Source organism: Mya arenaria, chromosome 16 (genome assembly GCF_026914265.1).
Source record: "Mya arenaria isolate MELC-2E11 chromosome 16, ASM2691426v1".
In the NCBI taxonomy this organism is placed as follows: domain Eukaryota; kingdom Metazoa; phylum Mollusca; class Bivalvia; order Myida; family Myidae; genus Mya; species Mya arenaria.
The window spans coordinates 37105580-37122494 of record NC_069137.1 but is presented as its reverse complement, the minus strand read 5'-3'; the positions used below and the strand labels follow the sequence as shown (position 1 = coordinate 37122494).

At 33.9% G+C, this 16915-nt stretch overlaps 2 protein-coding genes across 8 annotated transcripts; one reads left to right on the top strand and one right to left on the bottom strand.

Annotated features, from left to right (window-relative positions):
- Positions 1 to 241: 241 nt before the first annotated feature.
- On the bottom strand, positions 242 to 11115 carry LOC128222192 (interferon-induced protein 44-like). 5 transcript variants are annotated; one of them, XM_052931092.1, is made up of 7 exons: positions 11058 to 11115; positions 4329 to 4855; positions 4006 to 4073; positions 3263 to 3460; positions 2807 to 2950; positions 1719 to 1890; positions 242 to 1064 (listed from the first exon to the last, which is right to left on the bottom strand). In XM_052931092.1, exons 2-7 carry the CDS (start codon positions 4852 to 4854, stop codon positions 742 to 744), a joined length of 1431 nt encoding a protein of 476 aa, XP_052787052.1. In that variant the 5' UTR covers position 4855; positions 11058 to 11115; the 3' UTR covers positions 242 to 741. The 5 variants fall into 5 exon arrangements, with proteins under 5 accessions (XP_052787052.1, XP_052787056.1, XP_052787054.1 ...); XM_052931096.1 differs by having other exon boundaries at positions 3263 to 3448; XM_052931094.1 differs by having other exon boundaries at positions 4006 to 4070.
- Positions 7894 to 15821, top strand: LOC128222194 (interferon-induced protein 44-like). 3 transcript variants are annotated; one of them, XM_052931100.1, is made up of 7 exons: positions 7894 to 7967; positions 12444 to 12964; positions 13181 to 13239; positions 14185 to 14382; positions 14557 to 14700; positions 15039 to 15210; positions 15336 to 15821. In XM_052931100.1, the coding sequence occupies exons 2-7, from the start codon at positions 12928 to 12930 to the stop codon at positions 15656 to 15658; spliced, it is 933 nt and encodes a 310-aa protein (XP_052787060.1). In that variant the 5' UTR covers positions 7894 to 7967; positions 12444 to 12927; the 3' UTR covers positions 15659 to 15821. The 3 variants fall into 3 exon arrangements, with proteins under 3 accessions (XP_052787060.1, XP_052787058.1, XP_052787059.1); XM_052931098.1 differs by lacking the exon at positions 7894 to 7967 and adding an exon at positions 8982 to 9060; XM_052931099.1 differs by lacking the exon at positions 7894 to 7967 and adding an exon at positions 11163 to 11263.
- The last annotated feature ends 1094 nt before the right edge of the window (positions 15822 to 16915 follow it).

The window sequence follows — 16915 nt, the reverse complement described above, 5'->3', positions numbered from 1 at the left end:
ATACCTCTATAAAGGCGTAGCTACATGTACAATCAGAAGTAATGTTTCGCAACCTCTCTAATATCTCTGTTAAGGGGTAGCTACATGTACAAGTAGAAGTAATGCTTCGCAACCTCTCTAATACCTCTGTTTAAACGTAGTATCACGAACAAGTAAAACAACTCTGTCGCACACTTTCTACAACACCTCAATTAAGTAGTAGATACATGTATAAATAGAAGTTATGTTTCGCACCCTTTTTAATACCTCTGTTAAGTTAAAGCTACATGCACAAGTACAAGTTATGTTCCGTACCCTTTCTTATACCTCTGTTAAAGCGTACATTTATAAATACACGTAGTGTTTTACAAAAGTTCCAATACTTCTGTAAAATAGTAGTTACACATACAAGTATTCCTTCGCAAATTCTCTGAAACATTCGCAAACGAATCTAAAACAGGCTTAAAAGTTAGAGAGAAACTTAAAGGACACATTCGAAGACTTATGTGGTTGATACTTTGTGACAGTAAATTAAGGGAAATCAATTCATTTTTACCATGTCAATTGTATTTTTATCACATGCAAGTTACATATTAAATGTCTGTTTGCAAACTTCCATGTCCTTACATTCGCTATAATATAACTTTGTTGCACCCATATATGCATGAAATAACACGATTTTTCTAAAGTGTGCAGCTTGCTAAAAAGCATCAAGACATTAGCATTTGTCGCTAATGTTAACTGTGAATATATGAGGCCACGCTAGGCAGTATCAGATTCCGTCACGTCGGCGTTAGCCTCTTGCCCCTCTTCGTTAGCGGAAGTGCGCTCCTCCAGGGCATCTAAAGCAATAAAAAGCATCTTCCGAAGCGCTATGAGTACTAGTCCGTGTACTGCAACCTCGGTTTCCATCTCGCTGTGGTAGTTTTTAACCGGAAACACGTGGTTTGGAGGTATACCAAGCGCCTCGCTGACTTGGTCAACAACGGCCTTGACCTCTGGACGATTGAAAACGTCAGCAAGATTTTCTGCAATATCTTCGTGAAGCTTGTCTATTTTGGTGAGGACAATCGCAAGTGGTATGCCTATACATAATAAAAAAGGTTTTTATTTAAGCTACACTCTCACAGATTAACCGTTTTGACATTTTTTTCTATTTTCTATCTTGGAATGAGCCAATGTTAGCGTAAATATATGCTAACCAGTGATATAAGACTGCTGACAAAAGAAAAGATCGAAGATTTTCATTTTTCCGTTCGAAAATTAATGTTTTATGGCTAAACGCGTTTCTCAGGTTTTAAGAAAAATCCTAAAATATAAATTTTTGAACTTTAATATGAAAATCTGCGATCTGATATTCTAGCAGCTGCCTTATATCACTGGTTTTCATGCATTTCCGCATAAATTGCCTCATTCCAAGACAAAAAATAAAACAGTGGTCAAAACGGTTAATCTGTGAGAGTGCAGCTTTTAGGCAGAACAAAGTGGATACTTTAGTTGAAGAGAAATGTGTTGACCTACATGTCGATCATTGAATGTAACAGAGGGTTGGAATTCGAAACACAAGTCACTATGAGGACACTGATAAGTATGGCACATCAAAACAGACTTAATTTTCATAATGGTAAAATTTAATGTCTTATTTGAAAACAAACATATTAGATCGATGGATTACTTTCTGCAATATTCTGTTTATATCAATAATTCGTTTATCTCTATATAAGTCATGAACATCGTACCTTTTTCTAGCGCAAGGTTTTTGAGTTCGTTTAACAAGGTCATGGTCACTGCGGGAAGGTCATGTATTGTAGAAGAATCCAGCACAATGCCAACACAGTGGGCTTCCTCGGCTAACGATGGGCGGTGTACAAACCCAGGCGTCTTTGCTGATATGTGGCGCGAATAAGAAAACTGCAAGAGCATAAACACTTGCATACATGCACACACATTGAAGAGCAGGGTACACATTACCAACCAACAAATGTGAAAGCAAATGTTTCATTTTTTTCATCAATGGTATTACATAGTAGCCCTTGTTGATGAAACTACCTAAAACGACCAATTAATTAATACAGTGGCTTCAAAGGCCGGGGTAATAGTATAAAAGGCAGACAGTCAGAAAAATGGCCACTTCACTTGACCTCACAGAGCTGTCTGCTAGTACAGACTGCCAGTTTATTTCTTCAAATATACAAATAATTAACGAACACAAAATGCTAAAATTTGCAAGATGGTTCATTAAATGTTTCATAAACATATTTTATGAATTTTAAATCTTTCAAACAGTTATAAATACTACTTGCAAATATTATTTTTATAACTCTCAAACAAATTCAAATTTCCCAGCAATGTTGATTGACATATCTTGCAAGTTCATGACCCTCTAACGGCCAACTGCATTTCATTACCAATTCCTGTTTACTACAGGTTTACTATCATACTATGAGTATGTAACTGTCATATGGTGGAAAACATCCGTTATCTGGGGTGATATATACTATCAAATGGCTTATTATAACACAATTCGTAGAAGTATTGGTCATGGTATATGAAACTTTATTTATCTAAACTCAAATGAGAAACCAATGGACAAATTTTTCTGTACCACTCTGTCCGAATGATATAACACCACAAGCCATGTGAATGTTTACAATCAAAACTGCTGACCAGAGTAGACCTCATAAACCCGATTAACCACGCTTCATCTGCCAAATAGGCTTAATTGTTGTCCGGTAGGCTATTTGGGGTCAGGTATCCCGGCCTTTAAGTTTAGCTACATATACATTAACTGGAGGCTTTATATTTTTTGTTGGTGATATAATAGTACCTCAAAGGAAGAGTGAACATGACCATCTAGCAGGAAGTTAATGTTCACCGCATCCATCCCCGAATGGTCCCCGATACCGGGCGTGTCACAAAGCCTAAAGTTGAGACATGAGCCGCCTGTTTTGCGGACTGGGTAAGTTATGTACTGTAAATAGTATATAAATATGTCATGGTTATGCTGAAGACAGAAACTTGTTCATTGTAATGTTGTTTACTTTTGATTCTACGAGATAGTTGTATGCATTATCATGAGCGTATGCAAGAATTACTGATTCATTTATGAGACTTTTGATTTGTCAGCATCATTTAGAGTTTGATGACTTATAGAACCACTTCTATTTAAAACGTACGTTTCCCTTTCAAGATTTTGTTCAAACAAAATAATTATTATATCTTAGCATCAGAGAATAAGACAACCATCAAAACGTTTTGTAAAAATTACGCTGCCATTCCGTACCTTTCTTGTGACGTTCTGCGATGAAGTACCGACGGCGGCTTTATTTATTATTCTGTCGGCGAACGGGGACATGACGGTATTGATAAAGCTGGATTTTCCCGCACCGACAGGGCCAACAAGTAACAATCGGAAGTCCGTAATTCCACTTCCTCTTGGTGGAGTTATTGACGCAAGCTCTTCTGCAATCTTTGAAATGTACTGTAATTTGGCAATAACATTGTTCTTTAGAATATAAATTGACCATTAAGAAACAAGAATGCGCCCTTTTTATTGTTAATTACAACTACAACACCACTTAAAGCTTCGCTCTCACAGATGGACATTTTTGGCTTTTCTTTAAATATTTGTCTCAAAATCACCTGATTTTGGCCTCAATGCCTACTTGACAGTCATATAAGTTAACTCACAATAGAACAGATCTCAATTGATTTGAAAACTGCCGAAAACCTCGAACGCAGATATGAAAAACTGAGATCTGATCTGATCTTTTATCAGCCGTCTGGTATCACTGGTTTTCAGACATTAACTCAAAACTTTGCTCATTCATAGACAAAATTTAAAAATGAAATGTCAAAATAGTCACTATGAGAGAGCAGCTTCTATGGCAAGCTATCTCTTCAGTAAATTATGAAGTATACTGAAGCATTAAGACCGTCTTCTTAATAAAACCCACAAACCTAAAACATTTTCTGCCCGGATATTGATCATTGTTGTGTATCTAACATGAAGAAAAAACAACATACCTCTTCATTCAGAGCTGGTGTTTTTCGCCAAGTTGTTTGCTTGGGTGTTGATGTTCGAGTGTCATCTGCTGGTGGTAAAATACACATTTCAAAATTACTGTTTTTATCTCGACATTAGCATGTTATTAATATGACGATCCTTAAAAATAAATGCGTAAAAAAGTGAACAACAAGGGAAAAAAGTTATGCTCAAGGTATGATTTCCATAATAAAAACGCAATAAATCATTAACGCCCCGTTTATCCTAATATTTGTTTTAACAAATACACACCATGTAAACAAACTTATACAATAAAACATATTTCACAACAATAACGCCTCACCGGAGACAGCGTACACTTCCAACTCCGTGACAACCATGCTCCCGTTGTGGATGGCGTCGTTAGAAACGTTGTTACTGTTATAACATGTTCCTAAAGTAAGTCTGCCATTAAGAGAAAATGTTCCGTCTTTATTCACTGAAATAGTGTTTAAAAATGGTTCGAAATCTGGATTACCAAACCAGGCACTGCGATTACAACCGAAGTACAACGCTTTCGATGCATCTTTTGGTCTAAATATATTCACAACACGTATTCCCGAGAACACCAGCTGGAAGATGAATGCGGTGTCATCCATGGTGAAACCCCCAGTACTCTTCCAATTGATGCCCGCGTATCCACCATACACAGAACCCTGTGGGTTGAGGAGAACCGTCACGGTAGGTCCTTGATTGTCACACTTCCGGTGAAACTCGGCGGCGCTGCATCCGTCCCTTGTGATGCTGTATAGCAGTTTAAAGCTCTTCGGCCCACAGCCGATCATGCCTTCTAGTAGGTTCATGTGTTCTTTGGTCAGTTTTCCCGCCATTCTGAAACGTTTAAGATGCATAGTGAGAAGCAAAATAAACGTTTACTTTGCGAATACATTTCAGCCACTTGGTCCGTATTAAATTAAACAATATTAATTCAATTTCATAACATAGTATATACAGTGCACAAAAATATCATTTATCATATATGTATATATGAAGCCTCTTTATTTAAAAGTGTACCTTTTCCATAAACTCAACAAGAACTGTTTTATTTCCAATGGTACAAAGAGTTACAATGCTTTTACATTTGCCTTTATAAGAAATATGGCAATTCGAATTTAAACCTGAAGTAAGATATATTAAATTGTCGAACGAAAAAGATATGCTGATGTGTGTATGGTCTGTTTGTCGTGTTTGTTTAAATGTGTAAGTTTGTGTATCGCGTTACCATGTGTTTATTTTAAACAGGGTTTATATTTGACTGTTTGAATACGGAGCTTGGCCCTGAGGTTATTATTGTATTATGAAGATGATTCTATATAACGCTACCTGGATATATAATATCAAAGGTGATGTTGAAAGGAAAGGGCACAAGTCGATTCATGATTTACTGCAGTTCTGAAGGGATGCATATGCATAGTTAGTCGTCAAATACTCGTTCAAGTTTCGAAATAAAATTATCTTTCTGAGACTAAATCAGAAATCAGACTTATGATCATTTGTAAATACGGGCCCAGGCCCAAAAATCACGAAAATAAATGTATCCAGTCTCAACTGAGAACAATTTTAAAATATTGTTATGATTAAAATTGAACCGCATCGTGTGAATTAGGGCGGACATAAATATTTCAAATGATTTAATCAATACAAAAAACACTTAAACAAACTGCTTTTAAAGAATTGGCACATAATTTTCTCTCAGATTTATGACCATTAGTTTACTATTGTTTCCACAGCAACCATAAATTTCGTACCGGCTTATATTGACTACATTCATATAAAACAACTAAAAGTATTCACTAGTTGTAGTATTGATAATTTAAATGTTGCACGTCATTTAAATTATGTACTTTCGTTATGACGTCATGTGCTTAACGTCAATTTATGTATTCGAAATGCGTACTACATGGTAGCAATAACAACGTAAAAAATTAATTTAATGCGGTATATTAAAGTGATATATAATTTTAAAGGTTACGTCATTACAAACTCAAATATGCACATTTTTTCAAAATCCATCATTTTTTTTACAGAATTATGGCCCTTTTAATTTTCCATTTTTATCAATTTTTCTGCCAAAATAGGTCAAATTCAAAACTTCGGAATTTAAATGAAATAAATAATGTCAAACAACACATTTTGTTTATTTTCTATAAATTTAATACACATTCCTAAATATCAGAACCTAAACAATGTTTTAAGCAAATTATTTCACTTTAAAAAAATGATGAAAAAACGTCCATTTTTAAGAAATTTTAAAAATGCTTTATATTTTGAAGAATGAGCTTGAAAAAGGTAAAAGACAAAGAACATTTACATTCTTCCATTCACTGCTTGACTGTTGCATTTTTACAATTAATAGTCTTATAAATAGGAAGATTAAAGGCAAACAAAAAATTAGTTGCCATGGTAACCATTCAATAAAAATACAAAAAATGCTTTAAACATCCCTTTTTGTTAAAAAGGAGAATAATTAATATCTTGCCATGATTTGCCTGACAATTGCAATAAAGGTGAACTTCAACCCATCTAGCAATTCTGAATATTTCAATATAAGTATGAGATAGTCAGCAATTTTCAAGGTTAAATTATAAAAATAATTGTATATAAAGTATGACCAAATGATTAACAAATAACAGAAATATTTCCTTGACTGAAGCGGACATGCTAAAAAAGTATCACATTGAAAATACAAAGGTTTTTAGACAACAATTACAGTTTCTTAAGAAAACTAAACTCTAAAGTTACCATGGCAACTGTTTAAAGTGACACTCTTATCCAGTATCAATGCATACACATGTATAACAAACATATACTTTGACTGTTAACATGGTCTCACTTGAAAACACGAATAATGCGTAATTAAAGTGATGTCGCCATGATTGTTTCAGTATTATTTCCTTTAAAGTCATTTGATTGAAATCGCCCATGTAATAAAACAAACAAATTTGTGTATGTCCGAAGGCCCAAAATCACGCAGTGCGGCTCTATTAATTATAAAAACATATGCCGAATTGGCATACTTAACTTCAACAAGAACAAGATTCAAATCAACAAGAACTTGTCCAAATTGGCGTTACGAGTTGAGTTATTACCTTTTATGCGATACACATGTAATTGATCTTATTGACAGTTTACAAAAACAACCTGCTTAAAGTTAATATACGAACGTACCGTGAACACAAAAACAGTATCATCAAAACAATTTACACTGTTAAAACAAATAGAGGACATCCTGATAAGATAACATTTTTATTTTAACCAAGGAGAAAACTGTGTAGATTATATACAGTAGATCTAGAAGTACTGTGATACAATAGATTGTAGTAGCGGGCCAAAGATGGCAAACAACACAGATTAATGTCAGAAAAGGTTTAATAAATTAAGAAGCAATAACAATATATATCAAACAATATTCGACTACCCATCATAAAAGTATCTGTTTACTCAAATGATAATGATTCCCTGAGTATTTTATTCCGGGTGTCTTGCACCCGCATAATAAATTAAACATATTATGGGTTAACATAAAACAATATAAAAGTGACAATGAAAAAAACAAGTAAATGGTAAACATATCAAGATGTAATGAAACACTATAAAGCAGAATTCTTTCTTTATCTAATTGAAGAATGATGCACGGAATCTAAAGCAAATTGTTATTATGTTCTTGATAAAACACTAATTGTACATTAATAAATACGAATTGAGTATTACACGTCAGACATTAACAACACTGAATATACAATTATCAAAACAACAAATAAATCTACCTAAGCGTACCTTACTATATGAAGTATTCCTATGCAATAAAAACCAAAAGCGAAAGTAGATTTTCAGAAAATATAGGGGACGTTACTCGATTAACTTGAAGAAAATATCATCAACTTTCGGTTTCGATTGTCAGACAGAATTGAGTGGAATGATTAAAGGATTGTTTACTTAACAGGTATTATTAAAGCAAAAAGACGCTAAGTATATTTATTCTTTAAGGGTATCACTTTGTTTTATATTGAGGAATAACGTACTGTATACAGTACGGTGTAATGTATACGTCTGAAAATGCGTTAGAACTGACTTAGAAAATAAGAGTACTAAGAAAAAAGAAGTAAATAAGAGTACTAAGGAAAAAGAAGTAAGAGTTTTTAAGAAAAACAAACGGAAACGTTCTTTGTTCGGAATCTTACAGTTGCTGTTCGTGTCAAAAAGTAGGAGATTTTAGTCAAAGTGATCGCTATTTTACTTGTTCTGGTAATCAAAATCACAACTCAAAGTACTAAAGTTACTGAAATCCGTGCTTCAGCTCCCTGGAAGCCCTCCCTCTTAAAAGCTGTTATGACCAGAAGATAACTCTGGTTCTCAGTTTTCCTATATGTTAGATGTATCAGGAAGCTCTATGGCACATAAACCTGGACGTGGGCTGTGAACGTTGAATAAGAGAAAGGGCTTTAATGTTCATAACTTAATAATAAGTTTATGTCTAAACAAAATAAACCCTTTGTTTTAACATTCGTCTTTAGAGCCTTATTTTGATAATAACAGTAATGATCAAAATAGCGATGATAATGATGGTAATGATAATACTTTATAATGATATAGATTGTATAACTCGATTATTAACTATATTTTTTATTTCAATTGCCAATATATGCATTTAAAATATTTTTTTATTTAATGTAATGTAATTCTGTCATTATATTTGTATTATTTGTTTATCTTTATTTGTATCTTGGCCATACCAAATTTTACGTGGCTCGACCTTATCCGGTTATGCAACAAGCCTTCATTTACAATATTCTTTATAGGAATTTTCAGTGTCAATTTTTGTGTACAGTATTATTGAATTACTTTTTAAGTTATTACATTTACATTTTTATCGAATCGACTGATAATCGTTAGTTGAAAAACGACATTTCTTCGACCGAAGAAAGAACGTGGCCATTTACAAGGTACAGTTTACAGCGTCCATTCCCGAATGATCCCCAAGACCCGGCGTGTTACAAAACCGGAAGATGGTCCGTCTCTCTGACGTACTTGATAAGGTAGTACATGCAGTATACTAGGTCGGATTAACTTTATGGATACATTTTGCAAAAATGAGTCAGAAATTGACGATGTGTATTTTGTAATTAAGCGTGTATGTCGAGAACATGTATTCTGTCGAAATCGTGTGCCTTGTAACATTTCGATGCAATATAAAACAATTAAATGCTTCTACCTTAGTCAGGTAAATTGGTTATGAACTATGAGTAAAACACATTGATTGATTTTGTTATTCTGTACCTGTCAGCAAAAGCAGACATTATAGTATTGATAAAATGAATTAGTTCAAGTACGATATAAAGCGCATGCTAAAAGAATTAGATCTTTAAAAGACTTGCTTGAAAACGCTTCTAAACGCTGGTTACATTAAACGTCTCACTGGTGCTAGCGTATTCTAGCCCATTGGCATATTGATATGAACCAAATGAATCAATTAAAGCTCATGTTGACATACAAAATAAACTTTCACCATCGGTTATAAAACCCATGGCCTATAATACAATAAAATTTGGCTGTAAAATGTCAAAATGCCATTTTTTAAAACATCATCATTTAAGATAAATGACACTAAAATCTTTCTTTTTTTCAAATTTTGCTATTTGTCTAGAAGGTTCTTTTAGGTCAATTAGGGATGAAACAAGTTGTCTCAGGCCTAATTTGCCCTTTAGTTAGGACAATTTAAATCTCCCATATTGTTCATTGTCTGTGTTTTATGGGTCTTGTGCGTATCGTCCTTGGTATCATGTATACCAAGATATATTCGAATAACTTCGAAGATTTGTAAATTATTGCCAAGGTTAAAGTCTTTGCACTTCTAATACGGGGTCACCGACTTTTTTCGTCAAACTACAGACGAGTTTAAAACAGACAGATTAAAAAAACGCCCTATCCTTATTCGGCTAAACAAAACCATCCTGTAAAATTATATATGATTTCTTTCCAAAAAAGTATTAACACTTTTTGAAGTATCGAACTTTTATTGAGTATTCAACAAGCATACAGAGTTGACAATAGATATAAATAATAAAATGAAATGATAAAAACAAACTGAGTATATTCCCCTATTATTTTGATTGTCAATGCACATGTGTTGAAGTGATCTCTGAAATGAATGTTCTAAGTTAAAGTTAAGTCTACTAGGCTTGCCGCTGTAGTTTAGTTACACAAGTGCCAGAAGCATTATCAAACGAACAATGCCAGGGAATGAGATGGTTATCCTTTTGTCCCTCCTCAGGGACATTTTCCGTATGCGCTTTGAAGACTTATTAATAATTATTTCTTTGCATTGAGTGCCAAATCTTTAAAACACTTAATACAACAACTACTGGACGTAAAGGTCGAGCCAGCGAAGATGTAGTAAAACAAGAGATGTTTCTAAAACAGTGTACTCCCAAAGGATCCGCTTTGTCAGAAGCATGTTGGGCATTATATAAAGATGATTTTCAAGACATTTCTGAAATGCATTAATTTGTTATGGTTCCATAAAGCTTTAAAACATGAATACAAACATTTCGACCTTTGACCTGCGGACAAAGTTTTCATAGTAGTGTTGTTTCTGTGAAGTTTTCCTTTGACCTACTTACCTAAACACGATGTAAAAGTCATCTATGAGTAAAGACCAACCTTGTGCCAATGTCCATTGTCTAACCGTTCTCGAGTTAATGTGTGAACAATGCAATCATTAGAAAATCATGCATGTGTGATTCAAGTAAGAAATATTCAGAAAGGCCCACCTGAAATTCTCAAGCCCTTTAAACAAAAATGTTCTAGTTTGTTACAAACAAAAAACGATTTTCAGACATTTTGGGCCTAGCTTTCTCCAACACTTAATAATATTTTGACGTTTGTTTCGAATATTCCAACATAAATCGTCAAACTATATAGTGGGAGACCGTTAGAGCTTTTTTTAACGTGTCTGTGCATAGCGGAATACAATAAACAAGAGAAACACAATCATTCCGTAGCAACCGATATCATATAAAATGAAATTAATTACATGTGTGTATTTTAATGAGACGCATAAATTTCCTCTCATATACGATACAACCGAAATCGAAAGTAGGAAGTAGGAAAATCCAAAACGATAGGGGGCGTTACTCGAGTTACCTTAATATTTGCCACTTTCGGGTTAGATTCGCAGAAAAGAGTGTAATAACAAATTAAGTGAGATATATCCAATAGTTTCTAAAGTGTTTCAAGCGGGTTTGTATTTTATTTTATTTCGTTTTCCTACTGTTATATAGCGTTAATTTTCTTTGAATGTGTGCAGGGTTTGGTAATGTTTACGTTATTAAACATAGTTGACTATATTTAATTCAACGATTGTTTCAAATGCCTCTTAGCTGATTTTAAATTAGTCACCTAGTTTAAACGAAAAAAAGATAATTGATACAGAACGTTGATTTTCAATTCTTATCGTGAAATGTATTTCTGTTCTGCAATGAATATTTGGAAAAGTGTTACAGTTGCGCTAGAACTCCGAGTAGCGTATATCAACAGTATTTTCAAAGGCTTGTTACTTTTTTGGTATAGTTATTACCGTTACCTGCAAAACGCAATCACTAATACAGTATGGATAACTACAATTTTGAACTATTAAAGAGTATCAAGATTTGTTTTCCTTTGTCATATAAAATATGGAAAAGGGAATGCCAACATATAAAGGTTTTACAACTGTATATCATATAGTTTCTAGAAACAGCTTTTTCAATATTATAATTAAAAGATATCCTTAATATATACATATTTTACAGATAATTGATGAACGAAACGAAACTTTAAAATGAAATATTGAACCTTAAAAATACATATTTAACCTTTTAGTTTTTATAGCGTATGTTTTATGTCAACTAGTGTTTTGATATATAAAGTAAAAGTCCATTCAAAAGTAGCATTTCTTTAAAAACTTTAATATCATATAAAGCGTGCATTGTCTACAGAATCTAAACATATCTATTTTTATTTGTTAAAAATACAACGTTGGCTACACTTATTTCAATATATCACCAGAACGCCACAAAGCATTGTTGTTTTAACAGACTATTTGGAATTCAGGTATTATACTTTGTATAGTAAACTTATATCTTTTCTTTCGTTTTCAATAGGTCAGCCCTGAGAAGCCTATATAAGACCAATCTAAATCTATAGAAGAAATCGTTGACAAAATGTTTTCTGGAAAAGATATGACCGTTGTGTACCTATGAAATCCTGAACAATTTTCTTTGCAGTAACAAAGAGCTCATACGCAGTCAGTGTGTTAAATAATTACTATATAAGTATAATTTAGCACATATATAGAGAGGCTAAAAATGGTTGCGACTTATTAGTTTTAGTTATAATTTATTTCTTTTTTGGGCTCACTTTATGAATGGAACATTTTCAGAATGGAGGGAAAATTGACCGAAAGTCAGATGGACCTCCTGGAAGTTATGATTGGCTCTGGACCGAAGCATTTCAAACTTCTATACAGCATCACAAGAGACGCTTGCAACGCCACTGAATTTCACCAAAGATGTGACAACCAGGGTCCAACTGTGACTGTCCTTTACAACCCACAGGGTTCTGTGTATGGGGGTTACGCGGGGCTGAGTTGGCAGAGCTCCGGGGGTCACTTTAAAGATGACACCTCCTTCATCTTTCAATTGATGAGCTCGGGAGAACATGTTGTTAAAACGTTCCGACCGACACAAAATAGTAATACATTGTATTTTGCGGCGCAGCGCAGTGCAGACTTTAATGATTTGGTCACTTTCACAGACTCTGTTTGTAGAAATGAAGATTGAACGTTTAACTTTAATGGAAGACTTGCCTTAGGGAATAGTTATAAAAACAACAACATATCTAACGAAGCCATCAACAACGGGAATATGGTTGTCACGGAGATGGAAGTGTACGCTGTTTCCGGTGAGGCGTTTTGTTATTTCGTTCTCTATGAAGAAACTACGTTTCGCTCAGCAAAAATCCATTTCCAGTTGTTTTTTTAATTTCATTCTTTTACTTTTACGTTCACCGTGAATAGCAATTCACTTAATTCTAAAATAAGGCGTGTACTTTGATGTTTAAACAAACGCAACACGTATTTTATAATACACATTTATTAAACAGTTTTGATCCATACAGGTGCAGATGGCAAGAAACGTCATCGACCTTGGCGGAAGTGCAGTGATTTTAGTGACGAGGTAAAACGTATTCTTCTTATAAACAATGGTAAAGGAAGTATGTAAAGGGTTAAAAATCAAGTAACCCAGGTGAACAAGTTTACATGTTTTTTCCGATTTTTCAAACCCTTACCTTTGCAATTTAATTATTTTGCGTTAAGATTTATATTTCTGTTTTGTTTTGTATAATTCCCCTTTGTATAGGAGACTCGTATTGATAAATATGCTATTAGAAGCGATGTTATCTGTATAAAAGAATATCGGATACTAAGCATATTATTTTAAGGACTTGGTATCATTTAAAAGTCGGCATTATATATCGAGAAATAAATGCAAAACCTTATACTCTAAACATGTTTTTTTAGCAGGATAATATCACAAAACTACATTTTATATACATTTTTGTATTGTTATCAACCAACTGACGTCCAAATTATGTGGGGTCACCTGGCATCCATATTCAACTTTAATTGTTATTTATACATATGCATTTCATTGTATAAAATCAGATAATTTATCCATGGGTACGTTTGCAGGTAGTTAATTAAAGTTGTGCATAGCTTGTGCAACAACTTTCTATGCTACTTTATAAGATTAGAAAAAGCATGCAGTCAACGTCCGAGTTCCTTTATTAAAACGAATAATGTGTTGTGTTTAGTGTGTAGTGTTCTGTGCACTGTTTGTTTATTTCTTAGCATTGATCCTTGGGCCTTGTGTTGGAGAACTGGCCCTATATATAACAATGTATTATTTATGCTTTGAATTTATAAAACATACATAGCGATGGGTAGTTACAAAGCACTACACGTAGGACAGTTAACTTATAATTTAATTGATAACCGATGACATTCATCGGGCAACATAAATTTAGTGACATATTAGACATGTTTTTAACCAACTTTTATACATATTATGAAGCCGGAATTCTATAGTGAACCCTTTATTCATATATCCTGATGCTTTCAGTATATCAAACTATTAACAGAAGAGTTAGCGCCATTGAGACCACCCAATGGAAGTGACGTCACCAACTTCTGTTTGCTGCTGATTGGTCCTATCAGTGGGGGGAAATCGAGCTTCATCAACGCAGTTCTTTCCGCTTTTGCCGGAAAAGTGATACAAAAGGTTGCAGTTGGAGAGAGCGAGCAGGGGGTTACCAAAAGGGTAAACTATTGAAATCTCAAAGAAAGGTACTTAGGCGATAGTTATCATGGAATACCTAGAGAAGGGATCATGCAAATGTACTCATGATTTTATTAGAAAATATAACTAACCAAAGTTTTAATGTAAGGTGAGATTCTATCCTACGGTTTCGTATGTAAACTCTTTCAATTTCAGTACGTTCCTTACCAAGTACGCCAGGCGGACGGTTCGCTTCTCCGGTTACACCTCTGTGACACACCAGGTCTTGGGGAGAGTTCTGGGATGGATGCAATTAACTTGCACTTCCTTTTGGACGGTCATTTACCGCATTGGTATGAGGTAACCAATTACTCAGCTGTTTTAGTTTATTGAAATGTTGCACTACAATAGCTTACGGTAATTATAAATTAAGTATTATCATTTGAAACTTATATACTGGATAAAAGGGACGTTTAGAAACCGGCCAGAAATCTTGCTGTCCATAACCGAATGATCGTTGTATTTTACGACGATTTCTTACGGCTATTTGCCATTGTTTTAAGATTAAATATTATAAGTTAACCATAGTGTCAGAAAGAAAACCATGCAATATGATGTTATTAATCATCATCCATTTTACGAATATAATTTATACATATTTCGTAGAGATAAAGTAGCTACCTGGTAAATTGTTTCAGTTTTCCCCGTATCGTCACGTAAGCCTAAGGAGCGTTGGTTTTATTTCAAAACCTACACTTGCACAAGAAATTCACAGCGTCGCTCTTGTGTTGGACGCATCGACAGTCAGTGATTTGTCGCCGACAATCAAGTGTATGATAAATGACTGCAAACGATTGATATTAGAGAAAGGTAACTATATTTAATTCAAGAAATAAATAAAGTTACTCGTTATTCGAATGCTTTAAGAAATATTGAATACCAATGAAACATTGGTTAGCATAAAATACTGTCAATTTTGATTTTTTCACATTTAGGCATTCAGCTCGTTGTCATTCTTACAAAAATCGACAAACTTCACAAAGATATAGCAGACGATCTTGCTGACGTTTTCAAGCATCAAGTGGTCAATGCCGCCGTTGAAAAAGTCAGCGAGATGCTTGGTATTCCACCAAACAATGTTTTCCCAGTGAAAAACTACCACAGTGAGGTTGAAACGGAAGTGGCAGTACACACGTTTGCTCTTATGGCGCTCCGGAAGCTGATCTGCATGGCATCAGATGTATTGGAGGAGCGCACTAACGACAGTGATGATAGAACAGCCGGATCAGGCGAGGTGAAGGAATCTGATACTGCCTAGGGTGCTTAAATCGAGATGAAATTTAAGAAGAATCTCAATTAAGTCTTATTTTCAGCTTACCAACCACTAACAGTATGTGTTGTCTTATGCCGAGCGGACATGCATGCTTTGTATAAAGCAATTTCAAAGGACAAAAACGTTTTTGAAAACATGACTTTTGTGTGTTTAGTTTTAAATAAAAGTTCAACATAAACCAGTTATTATATATATAATTATATATATACCAGTACCAAGTACAGATTTCGAATCTGTATGGATAGCAAAGTTCTGATTACAATAACTTGTTTTTACAATACACAAGATGAGAAAGGTATATCCTACTTCAGTATAACAGCAAAAGCACTGATCATAACGATACCAACGTTATTCAAATGTTTATATGTTTAAGTTAACCATACTAACGTTAACAGTGTATACGTTGCCGAAAGTCAATTCAAGTGAAGTCATCACATTTATTCACTCGTATTAATGCACACCATGAATAAATGAGGTAATTGATAAAGACAATACAAATTGGGGTTTTAAAGATATAACCTTCATTCAAGTTTATCAAATATCTAAAATACGTAATGAATTAGTTACCGACATATAAAAAAAACTTGGTAGTTTTGTCGTATTATCGTCCTAATAATGATTGAAATTAATTCGTTTGCATTAATTACATGTGCAATCGTTTTGACATGATTTGAGTGTGTTTATTTCTTTCTAAATAACAGATCGGCATTTACTAGTTATAACACTATAGTACTTATATCTGTATTAAGGACAGATTTTGAAACTAATTTGTTCTCAATGACCTCTTTTTATAACGTGTTGTTGTCTTGGCATGTGTTTAGAGTCATATGTTTTTGCAGGAACAGAGCAAAAACGCTAGCCATAATTATGCCAACGTTAAATCTAAATGAATTCTCTTTATCAACATTTGAATGTTGTTGAATAAGCATCGTCCGTCCCTACCGATATTTGAAAATGATATTTCGAAATTTATACCAAGAAGGTGTCTTAAACCATATTTACAATTCAGCATATGAAAAAATATAGATGTAATTGCAATGCCGCAGTGTTCATTATTGATTTGCGCAATTGCAATTCAAATTTAAACAAAAGCGCTAATTTGAGAATACATATTGGCGGCCATATCACATTGATTCCGCTCGGTTGAATTGACGGAATTAAAAAGTGATGTAATTGATAGGTAATTCCTTTATTTACGACAATTCTGCTTATGATCGAGCATTCGTTGTGATGCGGCGTTGT